This window comes from Zalophus californianus, chromosome 7 (assembly GCF_009762305.2).
Source record: "Zalophus californianus isolate mZalCal1 chromosome 7, mZalCal1.pri.v2, whole genome shotgun sequence".
In the NCBI taxonomy this organism is placed as follows: domain Eukaryota; kingdom Metazoa; phylum Chordata; class Mammalia; order Carnivora; family Otariidae; genus Zalophus; species Zalophus californianus.
The window spans coordinates 77833117-77850250 of NC_045601.1; the positions used below are offsets into that span (position 1 = coordinate 77833117).

Here is a 17134-nt window from a genome sequence, read left to right on the forward strand (position 1 = left end):
CAAGCCCACCCCCATCCCCACTGCTTCTAACTCAGCTATTTCCCAGCCTGTTGGGCCTGCCGATGAAGGAGCACATAGATCTTCTCTTTAATCCAGTCTTTGTTATAGGGCTGGTATGTCTGGGTATCAGCTCGGTAAACAAGGCAGCTGAGGTCTGCCAGATTGTCAATAAAATCAAACAACTGACTGATATCATATGTGATAGAGGGGCTGTTGGGATTCATTCTCTTCAGATGTTCTTCATACATTTTACAAACACCTTCCATGCATTCATTCACAGATTCATAGTCAGCATAAGTTCTACCTTCTGGCCTCTTTGTAGGCTGTACCAGCAAAATGGTGTGAGACATCGTGCCAAACTCTCTCGCTGCAGCCTCTTGCTCCTGAACTTATTTTCTATAATACTTAGTTTTAGGTTTGCTTAAATTTAATTTAAAAGGAGGATAAGGAATTCATTGCCAAAGAAGACAGCTCTTTCTACTTACAGAAAGACCCACTGCTTAGAAATTTTCTGAATTTAGGTGTAATTCAGCTTCCTAAAACTTCTCATTGGTTCTAATTCTACACTCTAGAAATAGAGAATAAATCTGAGCTCTCTTTAGGTCTTTTAGCAATTGATGAGGCCTCTTTCTTTTCTCCAGGCTAGACATCCTTAGTTTTTCCCCACCTTTCTTTGTGGCATGGCCTCCAGAGCATTCACGATCCTAGACCAGCTCTGTCAGATGCAGCACCTAAGAAAGTGTGAGACTTGGTGTATCTCTTGTCCTTCTTTCTAAGGGAAATTTTGTAGCTCTCTTTTATTTTCTTTTCCTTGAAGAAACATGATTGATAGTCACAGTTCTATCTTAAAATATCACTTATACCAATAATTGAGGAAGAAATTGATGGAAATTGTCTCCCTTAAACTTAGTGGATGTGAAGACTGAGTGGTACTGGAATAGCTGCTGGGATACCTGAGGCTCTTGACTTCTCTGAGTCTCATTGTTAAGATAACGAGATCATATCTGAATCTAAACCTAAAAATCTACAGCCCTAGTTTAGGTAAGGGTTTCCAAGTAATGGCTTAAAATTGTTAATAAGCTCAAAATAGGGGCAAAACCACTAACACGTGAAGGCATAAATATGTTAATAAACAATAATAGTTATAAAATATAGGACAATTTGACAAATAAATCAACTAGAGTTAATTTATATTTGTGCCATATTGTTCCTTCCCCCACCCCAAAGCTTTGCAAATAGAGAATTCCTAAGAATGTTATATAAAATCCATTTGAATCTTGGTATTCCTTGACAACAGAGTTTGACTTCAGTGGTGGCAGGAAGAATAAGGTTTCAATTGAATATTTTCTCTCTCCTTTTTTTCCCCTAATAAATTCATGATATGGAATCCTGTTCATAACTGTAGAGGGCGCCTGGGTGGCTCAGTTGGTTAAGCATCCGCCTTCGGCTCGGGTCATGATCCCAGTCCCGCATCATGCTCCCTGCCCGGTGGGGAGTCTGCTTCTCCCTCTGTCCCTCCCCACTGCTTGTGCTCTCTCTCTGTCTCTCTCTCTCTCAAAAATAAATAATCTTTTAAAAAATAACTGTAGAATTCAGATACTGACAGTATACTGGAAATATGTCTTCTTTTTACTTTAATGTGCATAATCTATATTTGGATTCAGTTTAACTCAAATTTAAGTAAATTAAGAAGATTTAATTTACCCCTGAAATTTGTTATTTGAAACAAATAAAGCCCATAGAAAGAGAGATCAGATTTGTCCTTACTAGAGGTGGAGGGGGTCGGGGAGTGTTGGAGAAAGGTGGTCGAAAGGTACAGTCGTCCAGTTGTAAACTAAATGAGCACTAGGGATATACTGAACAACATGATGACTAGAACACTGCTGTATGATACACAGGAATGTTGTTAAGAGTAAATCCTAAGAGTTCTCATTACAAGGAAAACATTTTTTTCCCTTTATTCTTTTCTTTCTCTTGTATCTATATGAATAAGATAGATGTTAGCTGAACCTATTGTGGAACTCATTCACATCATGTGTAAATCAGACCATCATGCTGTATGCCTTACACTTACACAATGAAGTTTGCCAATTATGTCTCAATAAAACGGGGGAGGGGAATCTAAGCAAATACATCTTTCTTGAAGAAAGGCAATATATAAAAATATGTTATTGAAACATTTGAGTTCATGAAAGGCTGGATAATTCATTATTTTAAGGTTATATAAAATACATAAAGCTTCAGTATTCATAATTTTCCTTTACTGTTCTAATTCCACAATTCCACATCTTTTTTCTTTTTTCTTTTCTTTTTTTTGGGTCAAGACTTGCGGGGGACCTGTTATTAACGGTAAATTTTCATATCATTGTATGACACTATCGTGACTCTCATTCCCTTTTAAGTGGAAAAGGGAACAAGTAAAAAGCATGGATATTTGAATCTTGTCAGAAGTACTAAAGAAAAATTTATGCAAATTTAGAAAGACACAAATAACTGCAAAGACCTGGAGAAATATCATGTGAATATCATCGTAGGATGGGATTGTGATGCTGCGCTTCAGGTAGCTGACAGTTACTACAATTTCCATAATGCTCATTGGAGGCGGCATTTTTAAGAGCGTTCTGACCCTGGTGAGCTGAAGGGCTAATTTGAGAAAGAGATGGTGTGAACTGTGTCCTTTTATAGGCTATAGACAGGGTTTTGTTAAGTAGATGCTTATTGAATGCATGACTTACACTGTTGGATAAAGAAATGGGGGCATTGCCTTTTTTCCCTGGAGAAAGCAATGAAGTAAAGACACTGCGTGCCTTACAGAGAGAGCACATATGTACCGCCTAAATACTGGATTGAAGTGTTGTTGACATCAGGTTCAAGTTGTATGCCAGCATAAAGGAGGATCTAGGAAGAGCTGTAGGAAAAGGTTGTTTTACAAAGAAACCTGGAATATCAATAAATGTACTGTTGGATTTTATTTGAAGGGTTAGAGAATAAAGGACTAATATGAAAAAAATTACCCACTCATCAATTATTCATCAAATAAATGTTGTTTAAGCACCCTGATAAGCCTTGCAGTACAGGAATGAGAGACCCAGACCCTGCCTTCAGGGAGATTACATTTTCAAGGAAAGTCACAGGACAGTGTGATGAGTGCTGTAGTGGTTTAAAAATGTGCAGGAACTTGCGTGCACAGTGGGTCCCCTGACCAATGAAAATTGCCCATTTTTTGGATCCAGTTTTCCTCACCTTCAATTCCATTCTTCCTCTAATTATCATTTTTAAAAGTAACAATTTTCAGAAGTTAAAAAAAAAAACCTAAAGGATTATCTAGTTCCTTGCTACTGAGAGGGTGGTCCATGGAATACTGACATAGCATCAGTTGGAGCTTCCTAGAAAATGCAGAATCTTCCTAAAAATGAGCTGCACCCCAGACCTACTGAGTCAGAACCTACCTTTTAACTATGCCCCTCTCCCCTGTAATTCTTTTTCTCATTCAAGTTGGAGAAGCACTAACCCATTCCCCTTCTTTCCAGCAGGTTTTATAGATGAAGGGATGAAGACAGATTGTGCCCTTTAAGTCCTCTGCACAGTAGCAGAGCTGATATTAAAACTCAGCCCATCTGTTTACTGATAGAGTCTAGAATGTCTTTTCTAATATCTGTTATTTCTTATCTACTGCCCTCTACCTTTTTACTCTTCTGTTGGCCTCTGTTAGTGTTTCATATTGTCAGATCTTCAGCTTCTTGCTCATGTCTCTTTCTCTCGCTGTCTTTTGTAGTTCTGTCTTTAAACTTCTCTGCTGAAGGAGAGAATGGCATGGGCTAATCACACTATACATCAAAAAGAATGAGCATTTTTATTTATTCTTGATTTTGGGAAAATTTTTTACCTGTTTCTCTCATTTTTTTCAACTTGTTGCTCAGAACTTACTTTGAAGTCAGCAGGAATTCTGTGTGTGATTAAGAGTGATAGAATTGGGGCTCCTGGGCGGCTCAGTTGGTTGAGCTGACTCTTGATTTTGGCTCAGGTTGCGATGGATCGAGCCCCACGTTGGGCTCTGTGCTCAGTGGGGAGTCTGCTTGAGGATTCTCTCTCTGCCTCTCCCTCTGCCCCTCCCCCCACTTGCACGTGCTCTCTCCTTTCTAAATAAATCTTTTTTTAAAAAAGATTGTGATATAATCTGTGATATTAGAAATTAGAATCTCCTTACTGATGAATTTATATTCCTTTCTTTGTTACATAGGATTATTTTATAACAATCCTTTTGCTCTTTGTATCAAACGTATGGAAAAAACTGTCTACCCTCTAGTTTCTGGATAGGAATAGGAAGCCACAGCTACTCTAGTTCCTGAAGTAAGTAGAGCAGGGCTTCAGGATTTAGAAGTTTGTCTTAAGTTTTTTTCCTATAGAAAATAAATATCTAAGTAGATAAATACCCCATGTTTTAAGGTGGACTTTGTCATAGAGAGATACATAGCAGGATAATATGACAATAATAAAGAAAAGCAAACAATCAGTGATAAGACCATAGTAGTACAATGCCTTCAACAAAAGTCAGCCACTCATCTTTTAAGCCACACCCTCTCATAAGAGGATTATTTTCTCTTGTCGTGTAAGTATTTTAGTTTATTTTTAACTCTGGAATATATTTTGATTTGAGTGACAGAACCATAATTTCCATGAATAGATAGATAGTAAGCCTTTCCTGTAAACTCTGAAATAAAATCAGTTTTTGTTTTTTCTTGTTTTCATATGTGTTTTTCTTCCAAGTCACTAGCGCATCTTTCTAACAACTCTTATTTTATAGAAACATAGTTAATGTCACTTCCTGACTTTGGAGACTGTATGATTAAACATTGTTCCATTTCTGTTTCCTTCCTTTTATCTTAATTTCTATCAGTAGTGTATAGAAACAGACTAATTTTAAGTAAGATATTTTGAAACCGAATTAGCTAATCCAGAGCTATTCTGCATGTATAGTTTTAGTAAAGCTGACAGTTTAAATGGTGGGACATTGTAATGAGAAATTAAGTTAAATTCATTTAGGCTAGATCTTAGGAACTGACTGAAAGGTAGGATTTTTTGTTGTTGCTGTTTTAAAAATATGTTCTTTTCCTCAGCATAGAACATAGAAATGTTTTTGCATTACCAAGCATAAACTAGACATTAGATTCATAACCTATAAAATGCTGTTTAGGTTTTAGAAATATAAATTTCAGTATCTTTTTATAATGTATTAGAAAACAGTTTTTTTAACCCTATATATTTCATTATCATTCTTCTCTTAGAAATGTTACTTGTGGCAGAACCCTTATTACAAAATTGATTCAAGGTTGCATATTTGAATATTAAGGACAGTTGACTCATTTTAAATGAAATATTTACACACATATGAGGTAAACGCTTATAGCTTTAGAGAAAAGCATATAAGTTGGTTATATTCATGGCTAAATAGGATCTTGCTATCAAAGAAAAAGAAAAATGTCTTGAGTGTGATGATTTTCATTTAAAGAAATCATAGAACTGTAATTCCCCTAATTTTTACCCCAAATATAACCGTACTGTTGTCCTCAGTATCCAAAAATATTCCAGGGAATGGCTTCCATTGCTCTACCTCTTCAGTTTACTATTCTTCTCCTGCTTTAGGCAAGGAGGGCACAGCTTCCAAACTTGCACTGATACATTTCATGTGTTTAATATGAAAGACAAGTTTCTCCTTAAAATACTTATGTTCTGTCTATGTAGTCTTTCATCAACTTTTCATGCCCAGCTTGTCCTATTTTATAGCAAGGTTTATTTCTGGTCTTTGTTCTCTAGGTCTCTATAAAACTTAATGTGTGCTATATGTGATAAAACATTATTTTCAAAAAGCTACTCACAAGAATTGGTCTCATATGTTTAGTTTTAATGCCATGTATTTTTGTCATGACTCAAAGAAAACTGATCTGCATTTGGTCAAATTAGCAAAAAAGCTAAGTTGAAATATTATAATTCCTAACACGATCATTCCAAACAAATTTATTGCTTAATGAATTTAATGTTATTTTGTTCTCTCTAGATAAACGTGTGGAGAATTGGCCTCTGATGCAGTCTCCATGGCCTACACTTTGTATAAGTACTCTTTATCTCCTGTTCGTGTGGCTGGGTCCAAAATGGATGAAGGACCGAGAACCTTTCCAGATGCGTTTAGTGCTCATTATCTATAATTTTGGAATGGTTTTGCTTAACCTTTTTATCTTCAGAGAGGTAGGTTTACTAAAGTCACCTTATTATTCCCCAGGGTTATTGAAAATTAAGAACTTAGAATATGTAAAACCATCATTGTATATTGTATCCCAAGATAACTGTTGTCTACTCTAAAAGTAAATTTTACTTTATTGACATTCTTATGTTTGGATAACAAAAACATGAAACATATGGAAAGTATAGGAGAGTTATTTAAAATGGAATGTTGAAGCAGACACACTAGATTCCAAAATAACCATTATTAACTGACAGTAGAAGTTATTTAACTTTTCTGAGACTTACTTTCCCCATCTGTAAACTGGGGATAAATACCTGCCTTCTAGATCAGAGATAAGTGAAATAATTTTTTCAGAGTGTTTGGCACATATTAAGTAGTCAGTAAATAGTTGTAGCTCTTTAGTTATAATTCTTACTCAGCAGTTTCAGGTTTGGTCATATTTTGATCAAAATATGCAGATGTAAAATACTGATTTCGAGTTAAATCCTATTACATAATATCATTGTATTTGGGGTTGGAACAAAAATGAGTTAACTGTTATACACTGTTGCTGCTAATCATCTTGTACTTTTCTGGACTCCAGCAAGTTCTCCATGACATTCTGAAAAGAAATCCTAAAGGTTAGATTGACATAGGCATTTTTTAAGTTGTAAGAGTGGAAGGAATTTTTTTCCCAAGTGGAAGGAATTTGTTTCCCAAGAGATTCCTCATTAAAATTCTGTATGAACCCAGAGAACTGGACTGGTGATGCTAGGAAAATAAACACTACTCTCCTTTAAAGAAATCTGTAATTGACAACTTAGTCTATAGAATCTCAGCTTCATAAAAATAATTTATTTGGATACTTTGACCTCATTTGTTAGATATAAACCACATTGGATCAAGAATAGAAATCAATGCACCTGTTGGATCTGAGTCATGGTTAATCAAAATTTCTCTTGATATAATAAAGTAGATAAGAGTTGAAGTGTCAGCTAAGAGTTACATGTGATTTTTAATTTAGCTTCCAATTTTAGAATAAATTGACACACAGCAAATTTTAGAAACTCCCAACACATTAAATGTTTAATGAATTTCAATTTTTTTTAGATAAAATTGTTCTTTAAAATAATTTGAAAGGTTGCATGTTGTATTTAGTGTTTTTAAATTCCATATCTGCTAAAACTTTATTTTAAATATTATTCCCCTTTTTTTCCAGTTATTCATGGGATCATATAATGCAGGATACAGCTATATTTGCCAGAGTGTGGATTATTCTGATAATGTTAATGAAGTTAGGGTAAGTACATTTAAAATACCATTCATCAGTAGAAGTGGGTTTAACTTTATAATCCCCACTCTGAAAAACATACTTTCATTGAGTGGTAAAAGTATATAGGATTGTTGAGTCAGTAAAGCTATGCTTTTCTTTAAAAGTACATAATTAAAAATGTTTTCATAGCTATAGTGTCCTATTTGTGTGAGAGTGAATATGTGTTGGCTTACTAGAATACAGTACTTAAGAACAAAAAATTTCCATGTTTAATGTAAAGATGATATTTTGGATTTTTGTGTTTTGGGTCAAGAATAGAAACTCATAGAGTCTAATTCATTTGTTAAGAGTCTGAGGAAAAACAAATGTTGTATAAACTATGTAATGTTTAGTAAGTTAAGCATAGCACAATTGTATAGGTTATAAACTCAGTTTTTATTATATTTGCAGAAAAATAAACCATTGGTAATATAATGTTATATTTTACTTTCTAGTCACCCTTGACATACAAAGATTTATAAACAGATTTCAGTTATATACTGTCTTCTTTGTTGTTTGTACATAGGACACACATCATAGAAAGTGGTAACATAAAAAATGTTGAGTTTAGTTTACTCTTACAGTAGGGTTCTTGTAAAATATTTTAAAACATTTACAGAGGTCACCTCTCACTGGATCCTTGGATCCTTAATCTCAGCATGTAACCTAATCTTTCTGTACCATCTGGTGTCTTAATTAGAGCCTAGGAAAAGAAAGGACTTATTCATGTAAGTAGGATTATATTTATGACCTAGGAAATATTTGTTATTTTTGTTTGTGTGTGTTTTAGTTTACCACTTTAAAGATTTTACTGCCTAATACAAAGTACTGTGGTTAGGTATTTATTTTGTTGCACATGTTAAAGTGAGAGACCAAAGCTAACAGAGACCAGTTGCTACACAAACATACTTGCAAGAATATCTGAGGTATAGTATAGGCTAAGCATGAACAACTGAAATACCTTTACAAAGTAAATATCTCGGATTTTTCTGCCACATTGAAAAACATAGCAGTGTGAAGGTATTTATAGCTCTGTGTTCAGCAGTTTGGTACTTCATGACATCTAGCTATGTAAAACACTAAAAATTTTCTCTAAATCGTTGCCACTGGGTAAATATAGACTTGGACTCTTTCTTTCCCATTTTTTTCCCCATGGATAGATGCCTAGGTTTCACACCTACTTAGGCAAAAATGATTCCGTGCCTTGTACATTTTGTGCAATAAAGATTGTTTAGGACTAACTTAACAATAAATAGAAAACCATATGATAGTGTCACTCTGGTATTTATAACATGCTCTTCCTTTCTTTTTATAGATAGCTGCTGCTCTGTGGTGGTACTTTGTATCTAAAGGGGTTGAGTATTTGGACACGGTGTTTTTTATCCTGAGGAAGAAAAACAACCAAGTCTCTTTCCTTCATGTATATCATCACTGTACAATGTTTACATTGTGGTGGATTGGAATTAAATGGGTCGCAGGGGGACAAGGTGAGTATTTTGGGACATATCTGCATATATTAAATTATGTATATGTGTTGGATGGAAAAGTAATGAGAAGCTGGAAATTTGACTTGGTCTTTAACTTGCTTGCCTAGTTAATTATTTCTGTGTTAATTTCATTTTAAAGAAATACGAAGAAAAAAAGAAATTTGAAGAAAGCAAAGTTTTGGCTTTTTATCTGTGGCTACTTAAGTACCTAAAGATTTACCTGAGAGATAAGCATAAACTAATCTTAAACGTAGCAAATAATTTTTGATGGGGAGCAGTTATAGTGGTTCTGACTCAAAGGATACTGAGCTAGGGGCGCCTTAAGCGTCTGACTCTTGATTTCAGCTCAGGTCTTGATCTCAGGGTCGTGAGTTCAAGCCCTGCATTGGGTTCCACACTGGGTGTGGAGCCTACTTAAATAAAAAAAAAAGAGAGAGAGAGACAAAGGATACTAAGCTTTAACTTCTCAGTTTGAAGCCTCCATCACCAGTCGAAGCCCAGAGCCCACTCTTGCTCTAAAATGGGCCTTAAATGAACCTGTTGGTTCTTACTCAAAGGACATTGTAAATAGCCTTGTTAAAGAGGATCTGAATTCAGTTTGTTCAAGTATTTCTTCAGCTTTTCAGATGCCTGTAAATTGAAGATGATTTACCTCACTGAGTTGGAAACAGACTATTTCTCTGTTGGGGACCCAGGTTACAGGTCATTATAGTAGTACAGTTTACCTTCTACTTTCGTTAAAACTGTTTAGAACCCTAAGAAATAAGTACTATTTTGTTGTTGATATGTGTATATTGATATGTTTATGTTGATATGTTGGTATGCCATCTGAAGGCAATAATGAGGCTTTAAAAATCTATTTTTTAAAAGGTTCTTTTTATTTTATTATTTTTTAAAGATTTTATTTATTTGGGAGAGAGAGAGAGACAGAGTGTGAAAGGGGGGAGGATCAGAGGGAGAAGCAGACTCCCCGCTGAGCAGGGAGCCCAATGCAGGGCTCAATCCCAGGACCCCAGGATCATGACCTGAGCCAAAGGCAGACGCTTAACCGACTGATCCACCCAGGCGCCCCTTATTATTATTTTTTTAAGTAATCTCTATACCCCACGTGGGGCTTGAACTTACGACTCCCACCAAGATCAAGAGTCCCATGCTCTTTCAACTGAACCAGCCAGGTGCCCCATTAAAAATCTATTTAAACAATTATATGTACCATGACTTTTTTCCCCGAGAATAATACAGGCAGTAGTTTCTATATTATGGCATACTTAAGTCACTGGGGTACTCCATTTGGAAGCTTGCCACTGTGAAAGCCCTTTGCATTTGAAGAACACTCATTTTTATTTATAGGCTAAAAGCCTGAGTCTAAACTTTAAAAATACCTGATGTGATCTGAAGAGAAGTCTTTTCCATTATTACTACTTTACAATTTTTATTCCTAATCTGTACTCAAGAATAAATGTTAGAAAATAATGTGGATTCATTTATTTTATGTCCAGATGGCTTATTGCCTACTAAAATTTTCTGTATCTTATAATTCTGTTTTTCTGAAGCATTTTTTGGAGCACAGCTGAATTCCTTCATCCATGTGATTATGTACTCATACTACGGGTTAACTGCGTTTGGCCCGTGGATTCAGAAGTATCTTTGGTGGAAACGATACTTGACCATGTTGCAGCTGGTGAGTTAAATGCTTCTAAAGTTGCTTCTGGCAAAACACTGCAAATATTTGAATTTACTAATTTTAAACAATTTTCTATTACAAAGTTGAGTTTCTCTGTGCTCCAGCTGTGGGAGTTGAGGCTGCTTGGCTCTGAGCTTCTTGTTCATAGACCTAGTTGTCACTGCCACTAATTTTTTTAATGTTCTTAAAAGACTAAACACAACTCTTGTCTAAGAGAAATGTTCTTTAAAAATATTCTGTGAAATGGATGAGTCAAGATCTAATAAGCACACCGTAAAGTACATAGACTCATATATGACCAGAAAAATAATGTAAGTTCTCTGTCAGGTGATTTTTTTTAACTTAAAATGTTATTATTACCTCTCTTCATCCTGCTCTTGCTTGAATTTTGTTTTCTATTCTATTTTTCAGTCCTTGTTAACAGATCCCATACATTTAGGATATAAAAGTTGAAAAGAAGGCACACAACCAAGGAAAGGGTGGGATCAAGGAAGAGAACAAAGACTAGAGAACTCCTCTTAATTCTCCAACACACAGTCCTAGAGAGCAGAGCTAGGTGTTCTCAAATCCTAGCCTTTAGAGCAGACAATTTTCAGCACATACCCCTCGTGGGACTTCTTGTAGCATCTGGGTACCTCAGTGAAACATTCAAGCAAGGTGCTAGCCCAGTCATCAAAGTGGAAATCCACACCAACCTGGTCGCTGTTCTTCAAGCCTTGGAATTTATTATAATTTGCTGTAATCATAGCATGTGCACAATTTATCAGTGGGATCACATTTGGAAATGCTATTCATCTCTGCTTTAAGTTGCTAAACAGCTGGCTGGCCGAACAGGAAACACAACTTTTGGGGAATGCTGGGTGGGAAAGATTCATTTGTAACTAAAATGCTACAGGAAACTTCCTCCAGTTTTTATGTAAGCTGTTTATATAGTTGGTGTAATTCATTTCTCTTGGTAATTAGAAAATGGGCACAAGAAAATGAAGAGATGACAAAAGTCATCTGAACTCTTTATATCTACTTTGTTGGAGTCCTCACTTGAGCCTCCTTGAGTGATGTCATACTTAATCACACATATATACATAACCCTTTTGGCGACTTAGGTTCTAAGAACCATTGTCAAATCAAAAGTTCTTAAAATCTGGATTTTACCATGGAGAATTTAAAGTTTTTTAGTCTGATCTAAATTTGGGGCTTACAAGGAATAAATGAATTTAATCATATTTAATATAATAATTAATATGGATAATGCTATGCTTAAAAGAGAAAACACAATTGCCCATTCCAAATAGGTTGTTAGTTTCATGAAGAATTGAATATTTCTAAGCCAGAAGTTCTCACAACAGTTAATCATGTAAGTTAATCTTGTAAAAAGTTAACCCTTGTTAACACTGTGGAATTCATAATTCTTATATTGAGAACCACTCATTTATTGATATATTGGAATTTCAACTGATCTGCCTTATCTGAATTACAAAGCATCTTAATTTGGCTTTTCTTCTTTTAAAAACTTTTAAAGTTGAAAGTGAGTCTTTTTGCACTTGTTCTCAAATATCTACTGAATTTTACCAAAAATCTTAATTTGTAAAGGATAGTGTTAATTCATTTAGAGAGGGAGAGAGAGCGAGCACATGGGGCCAGGGGGTGGGTGGGAGGGTAGGAGAGGGACTCCCCGCTGAGCAAGGAGCCCTACACAGGGCTCGATCCCATGACCCATGAGATCATGACCTGAGCTGAAACCAAGAGTTGGACGCTTAACTGACTGAGCCTTCCAGGTGCCTCAAGGATAGTGTTAATTCAAATACAGTATTACCTGTGTGCTATTTTGTAAGAAATAAATAATGAACACTTTCAATAGGTTTGTTTTTAAAAGTATATGTACCATTCCACTGATAGTTTTGTGGAAAAAAGTCAGTCTAAAATGTGGGAGGAAAACAAATATCAAAAAGAGTATATGGTACTATTAGTTTATTCTCTTAGGCCATTGATATTCCCTCTCATTAATAACATCATTCAACATTATCCAGCAAATACTCATTGAATCCAGACCCTGTGCCAAGGACTCCTCATGGAGCAACACAGAGCCATACCCTCTGAAGTTATACACTAGTGGGAAGATGGACAATCAAGAAGTTAAGAAGTCCAGATAGTTTTGTTATAAAGAAAAAAACCCACACCAAACAAAAGCCCTCATTAATGGGATTGAGAAGGACAGCTGGATGGAGTTCCTTTGTCCTAGCTGGCAGAAAGCCCTTGCGGAGGGGATGACATCTGAGCTGCAACCTGATGGATGAAAGGGAGCTGGAGTCTATTGAACTTTGGACAGTGTGGCAAGATTTGGGCCTATCTTAGCTAGACAGAAGATTCTGATGTTGTTAGAAGTTACTTACAATTCCTACATTGTTGTTTGGTTTTTCAGGTTCAGTTCCATGTGACCATTGGACACACAGCGCTGTCTCTTTACACAGATTGTCCCTTCCCAAAATGGATGCACTGGGCCCTCATTGCCTACGCGATCAGCTTCATATTTCTCTTTCTTAACTTCTATGTTCGGACATACAAAGAGCCTAAGAAAGCAAAAACTGGAAAAACAGCTGTGAATGGTATTTCAGCAAATGGTGTGAGCAAATCAGAGAAACAACTAGAAAATGGAAAAAAGCAGAAAAATGGAAAAGCAAAAGGAGAGTAAATTGAACTGGGCCTTAACTGTTGTTGACAGTGAGGAAGTTCCCATTTCATATAAAATTTCAGGGAAAACAGAAGCAAATGAGGGTTTGGAGGTGGAGAGAAAAAGGCAAATGTGCTCTATGTCTTAGTAACCTTTAGATAGAGTAAAGTGTTAAATACAATGCCCGGATGTTTTATTTATGAAGTTTTATTTTAAACATTTTTTTTTTATTAGCCTTGATGTTGTCCAGACCAAAGCAATCATTATGACTTTGGAGGCTCTCCCTCTGTTCACATCCATTTGTCTAAAGCATGAGATTTTTCATGTATCTTATATACATTCTTCAGTCTGATGATCACAGAAACACAGTATGAATTTTTTGGCTAAATTAGTATTACCTACTGATTACAATCAGTTACCTTACATTTTCTGGTCCAAAGCTGGAACTGTAGATACTTTAAAATTTGCACATTTGAATTCATTTGCTGACTGGAATGGTCGAATCTCTCCACCTCTAGTCTGAATATACCCTTTTGGTTGTAATTAAATTAAAAAAATCTGATGATCTCTGTAGATTCTTAGAGGCTTGATGATGATGGTGTTGGTGAAAATAAGAAAGAATTACAGTAAAATTCTGTCTAGCGACCCAAAGGTCATCATGACTTGCGGCACAAATCACCGTGGGAAACAATTTTTGTGATGAAAAGGCAGCCTTTCAATACTCCTATTACTATCAGAAATATATTATGAAAATTAAGATTATTGTCTGATTGGAACATGAAACAACTCATCTTTATTAGTAACATCATAAAAGAGTTACATTTATGTGCTGTTAGAAGAGAGTATGTTGATTTTTATCAGGCTTTCCTTGTTTTGATTTGTGGCTGTTACCGATTTTTCATATGTGGAAATATACCTACCTCTTCTGTTGGAAAGAACATTTAAAATTAAATAAATTTTAATTGAAAAATCAAGGAGTCCTCTAATGTAAATTTTAATACTAACTTTCGAATCCGCTAGTATTTTTTTGCTTTTTTTTTTTTTTTTTACAAATAGCATACATTCAATTTTTCTGTGAAACTATCCTTCTCTTTCAATATGTTTAGTTTTGGAGTGATAGTTTCCTTACGACAAAGTTGCAAGATCTTATTTATTAACTAGATATGAAGTGTAAACCCATTTTGGTGCAATATTCTTGACTCCTTGGTGCTAAAGATCATTAAATTTAGTGTGTGATTGTTACATGGTGTTCATTGTTAAGACAAAAAAATGAATAAAAATAAGAGTAGTCAGAACCAGAAAATGAAGTTTACTATTTACAAATGAAGTGTTTCATGTAATATAAATGAACAACTGGAAATACACTAGCAAAGAGAACTTGTACATTGTCTTATTGCATAGGTTGAAGTGTTAAGGGATGTTGACCAGGGATCATTACAGAAAGAAAAAATGTGACCAAAAAAAAAAAAAGCATGAATATTTCTAAGTATCTCAACATGTCAAAACTGCATGTGCAGGATGTATGCTGTTTGTGCAGACAAACTATTTTAGAATATTTTGTAAACTATAAAATATTTATTGTGCATTAAAATTACACACTTTTTCCCCCTGAAGGCATGCAGTCATGAAAAATACAGACTATTTGCAACACTTAACAATGGTTTGACCTGAAAGGATTCGACACCTTTGTCTTTGCTGCTCTGTGTGTAATGACTAGAGATTTGTAAATCTTTGTGAACATGCTGTACTGATTCCCCAGACCTATTCATTCCCTGCTACCTGATTTCAGCACAATAAATATACAACTGCTGTGGGAAAAATGATTTTTTTTGTTAATCAGTTTATTATGTAAATTATCTGCTAGATGTTTATTTGATTCAGTTGTTAATATTCAAAATTCTTTTCTGCTGCCAATTTCTACTGTAGAGAAAAAGTGAAACTAAAATATTCCTGGAGAAAAGCTTATTTTTTTTTATGATGGCATATTTTTACTTTAAAAATCAGTCGCCTTTGGAAGAGCTTTTGGATCCAGACATAAAACTTAAAATTTTCTTCTAAACTACTCTTGCATTTGTCATTTCAAATGTAAGCTTTAACATTTTTTAATGCTGTGGGTTTTTTTGGTTCCAAAAATAAGGTGGAGGAGCCCTTATGTTCTTACATTAGATCATTCAGCTCTTATTACAGTTTTTAAGGTTCTTTATCTAAGATGACTCTGAGCTGTGATATGCAGCCTGTTCTGGTAGCTTTCATAATTTCTCAGTCATCACACTGAGTTGCATGCCTCATACCTAAAAATCAGTTGAGGAGGACTGCATCTTTTGGTAAAACTTTGTCAGTAACTAAAGAAATGTTTCTTACACAGAAAACAGGGAATTTATTAAATATTTGCAATGGCTAGAAATACCTTAGGCATGTACAGTGCATTTTCCAGTAGAATCATCAATGACTGTATCTCTTTTTTTTCTGTGTTACTCTTGACTTTGTTTTGCTGATGGACACTGACTAATGACTGGTTTCAGTTTTTATTATTTAGTCATTCTCTTTTTCTCTCTTTCCACACACTTCCTAGGTATTCAAAAGTATTTTCATATGGATTTTTATGTTCACATTCTAGAACATAGAATCTAGTGTTTTGTAGTTTTAGGAATGTTTTAATTTACAGATTTGTTCCATATATGCAAGTCAGTTATCCTTTAAGTAAGAAAGAGAAGTGAGGTGGAAGTGATTTTTCCTGCCCTATCCATCTGATAATACAACAGTACAGGCATTACATACATACTGATGATTGGGACCTTTGTGAGAATGTGACATCATGCTGAGCTGTCCTACTCTCTCAGCTCATGTCTTGTTTTAGCCTAAAGCTCAGCCAGCTGAATTCCTGACACTGTCCTTATTGAGAAAAAGATGGCCACAGATTGTGTAGGAGCTCAAGTGGAGTGAGTGCTAAGTACAGACCTGAGTGAGGTAGACTTGGAATCCTGCTGGATGGTAGATGGGGTTGCAGGGCTGAGGTGCTGAGCTACACACACAGGAACATAACACCTGCTTCCTGATACTGGTCACCTGCCCTCTCAGCATGCAAGCAATTTTGACAAGTCACCTTGGAAAGCAAGTCCTTAATAGTATATTTTAGAATCCATGCTTAATCTTAGGTATTTTAAGCAGATGCCATCTGAACCCAAAAAACAGTTATGAAGAGGCAGAGAAATATAAACAGATTCATTGTTTCAAAACACAAAAAAATCATGTAAGTATTAGAAGTTGGTTTTCCTAATTCTCTCCCAAATTTCCTAATTTCCGTCCTAAATTATGGAAGGAAGGCACAGCTGTGAATTGAAAGGCATACATTTTTTTTCAAGTTTTAAAAATAGGATGTAACATGACTACATTCCCGAAGGGGATTCAGAGGTATAAGTTAAGAATTATAATTGACATATAGAGCCACTCAGATGAAGACTGAGATTCTAGAATATATCGTTAAAAGAGCGTGTGAATTACAAAGAAGGTGGTCAATAGCTGTCTTCAGATGATGATTAATAGGAATTTTAAGTTTGTAAGGGATGATCTGAGATACACTTTGGTGTTCTTTTAGACTTATAGCTCTAGGTTTTGCTGTATCCTTTGAGAAATTAAACCTTTTTCTTTCCTTTTTTTTTAAAGATTTTATTTATTGATTTGCCAGAGAGACAGTGCGTGTGCACAAGCAAGGGGAGCGGCAGGCAGAGAGAGAAGCAGGCTCTCTGCTGGGTAGGGAGCCCGA

The 17134-nt window shown here is 35.3% G+C and overlaps 2 protein-coding genes across 2 annotated transcripts in view; one reads left to right on the forward strand and one right to left on the reverse strand.

The window, feature by feature from the left end:
• ELOVL4 (ELOVL fatty acid elongase 4) overlaps positions 1 to 14335 on the forward strand; it is a 32181-nt gene extending 17846 nt beyond the window's left edge. Inside the window, exons 2-6 of the mRNA XM_027603326.2 lie at positions 6056 to 6243; positions 7440 to 7520; positions 8848 to 9019; positions 10573 to 10700; positions 13123 to 14335. Coding sequence (XP_027459127.1) covers positions 6056 to 6243; positions 7440 to 7520; positions 8848 to 9019; positions 10573 to 10700; positions 13123 to 13392 — 839 coding nt within the window. The 3' untranslated portion in view covers positions 13393 to 14335. The remainder of the gene's footprint in view (positions 1 to 6055; positions 6244 to 7439; positions 7521 to 8847; positions 9020 to 10572; positions 10701 to 13122) is intronic.
• LOC113927468 (enhancer of rudimentary homolog) lies at positions 36 to 350 on the reverse strand. The gene has a single exon (XM_035728656.1). The coding sequence runs from the start codon at positions 348 to 350 to the stop codon at positions 36 to 38; it is 315 nt and encodes a 104-aa protein (XP_035584549.1).
• Positions 14336 to 17134: the final 2799 nt, after the last annotated feature.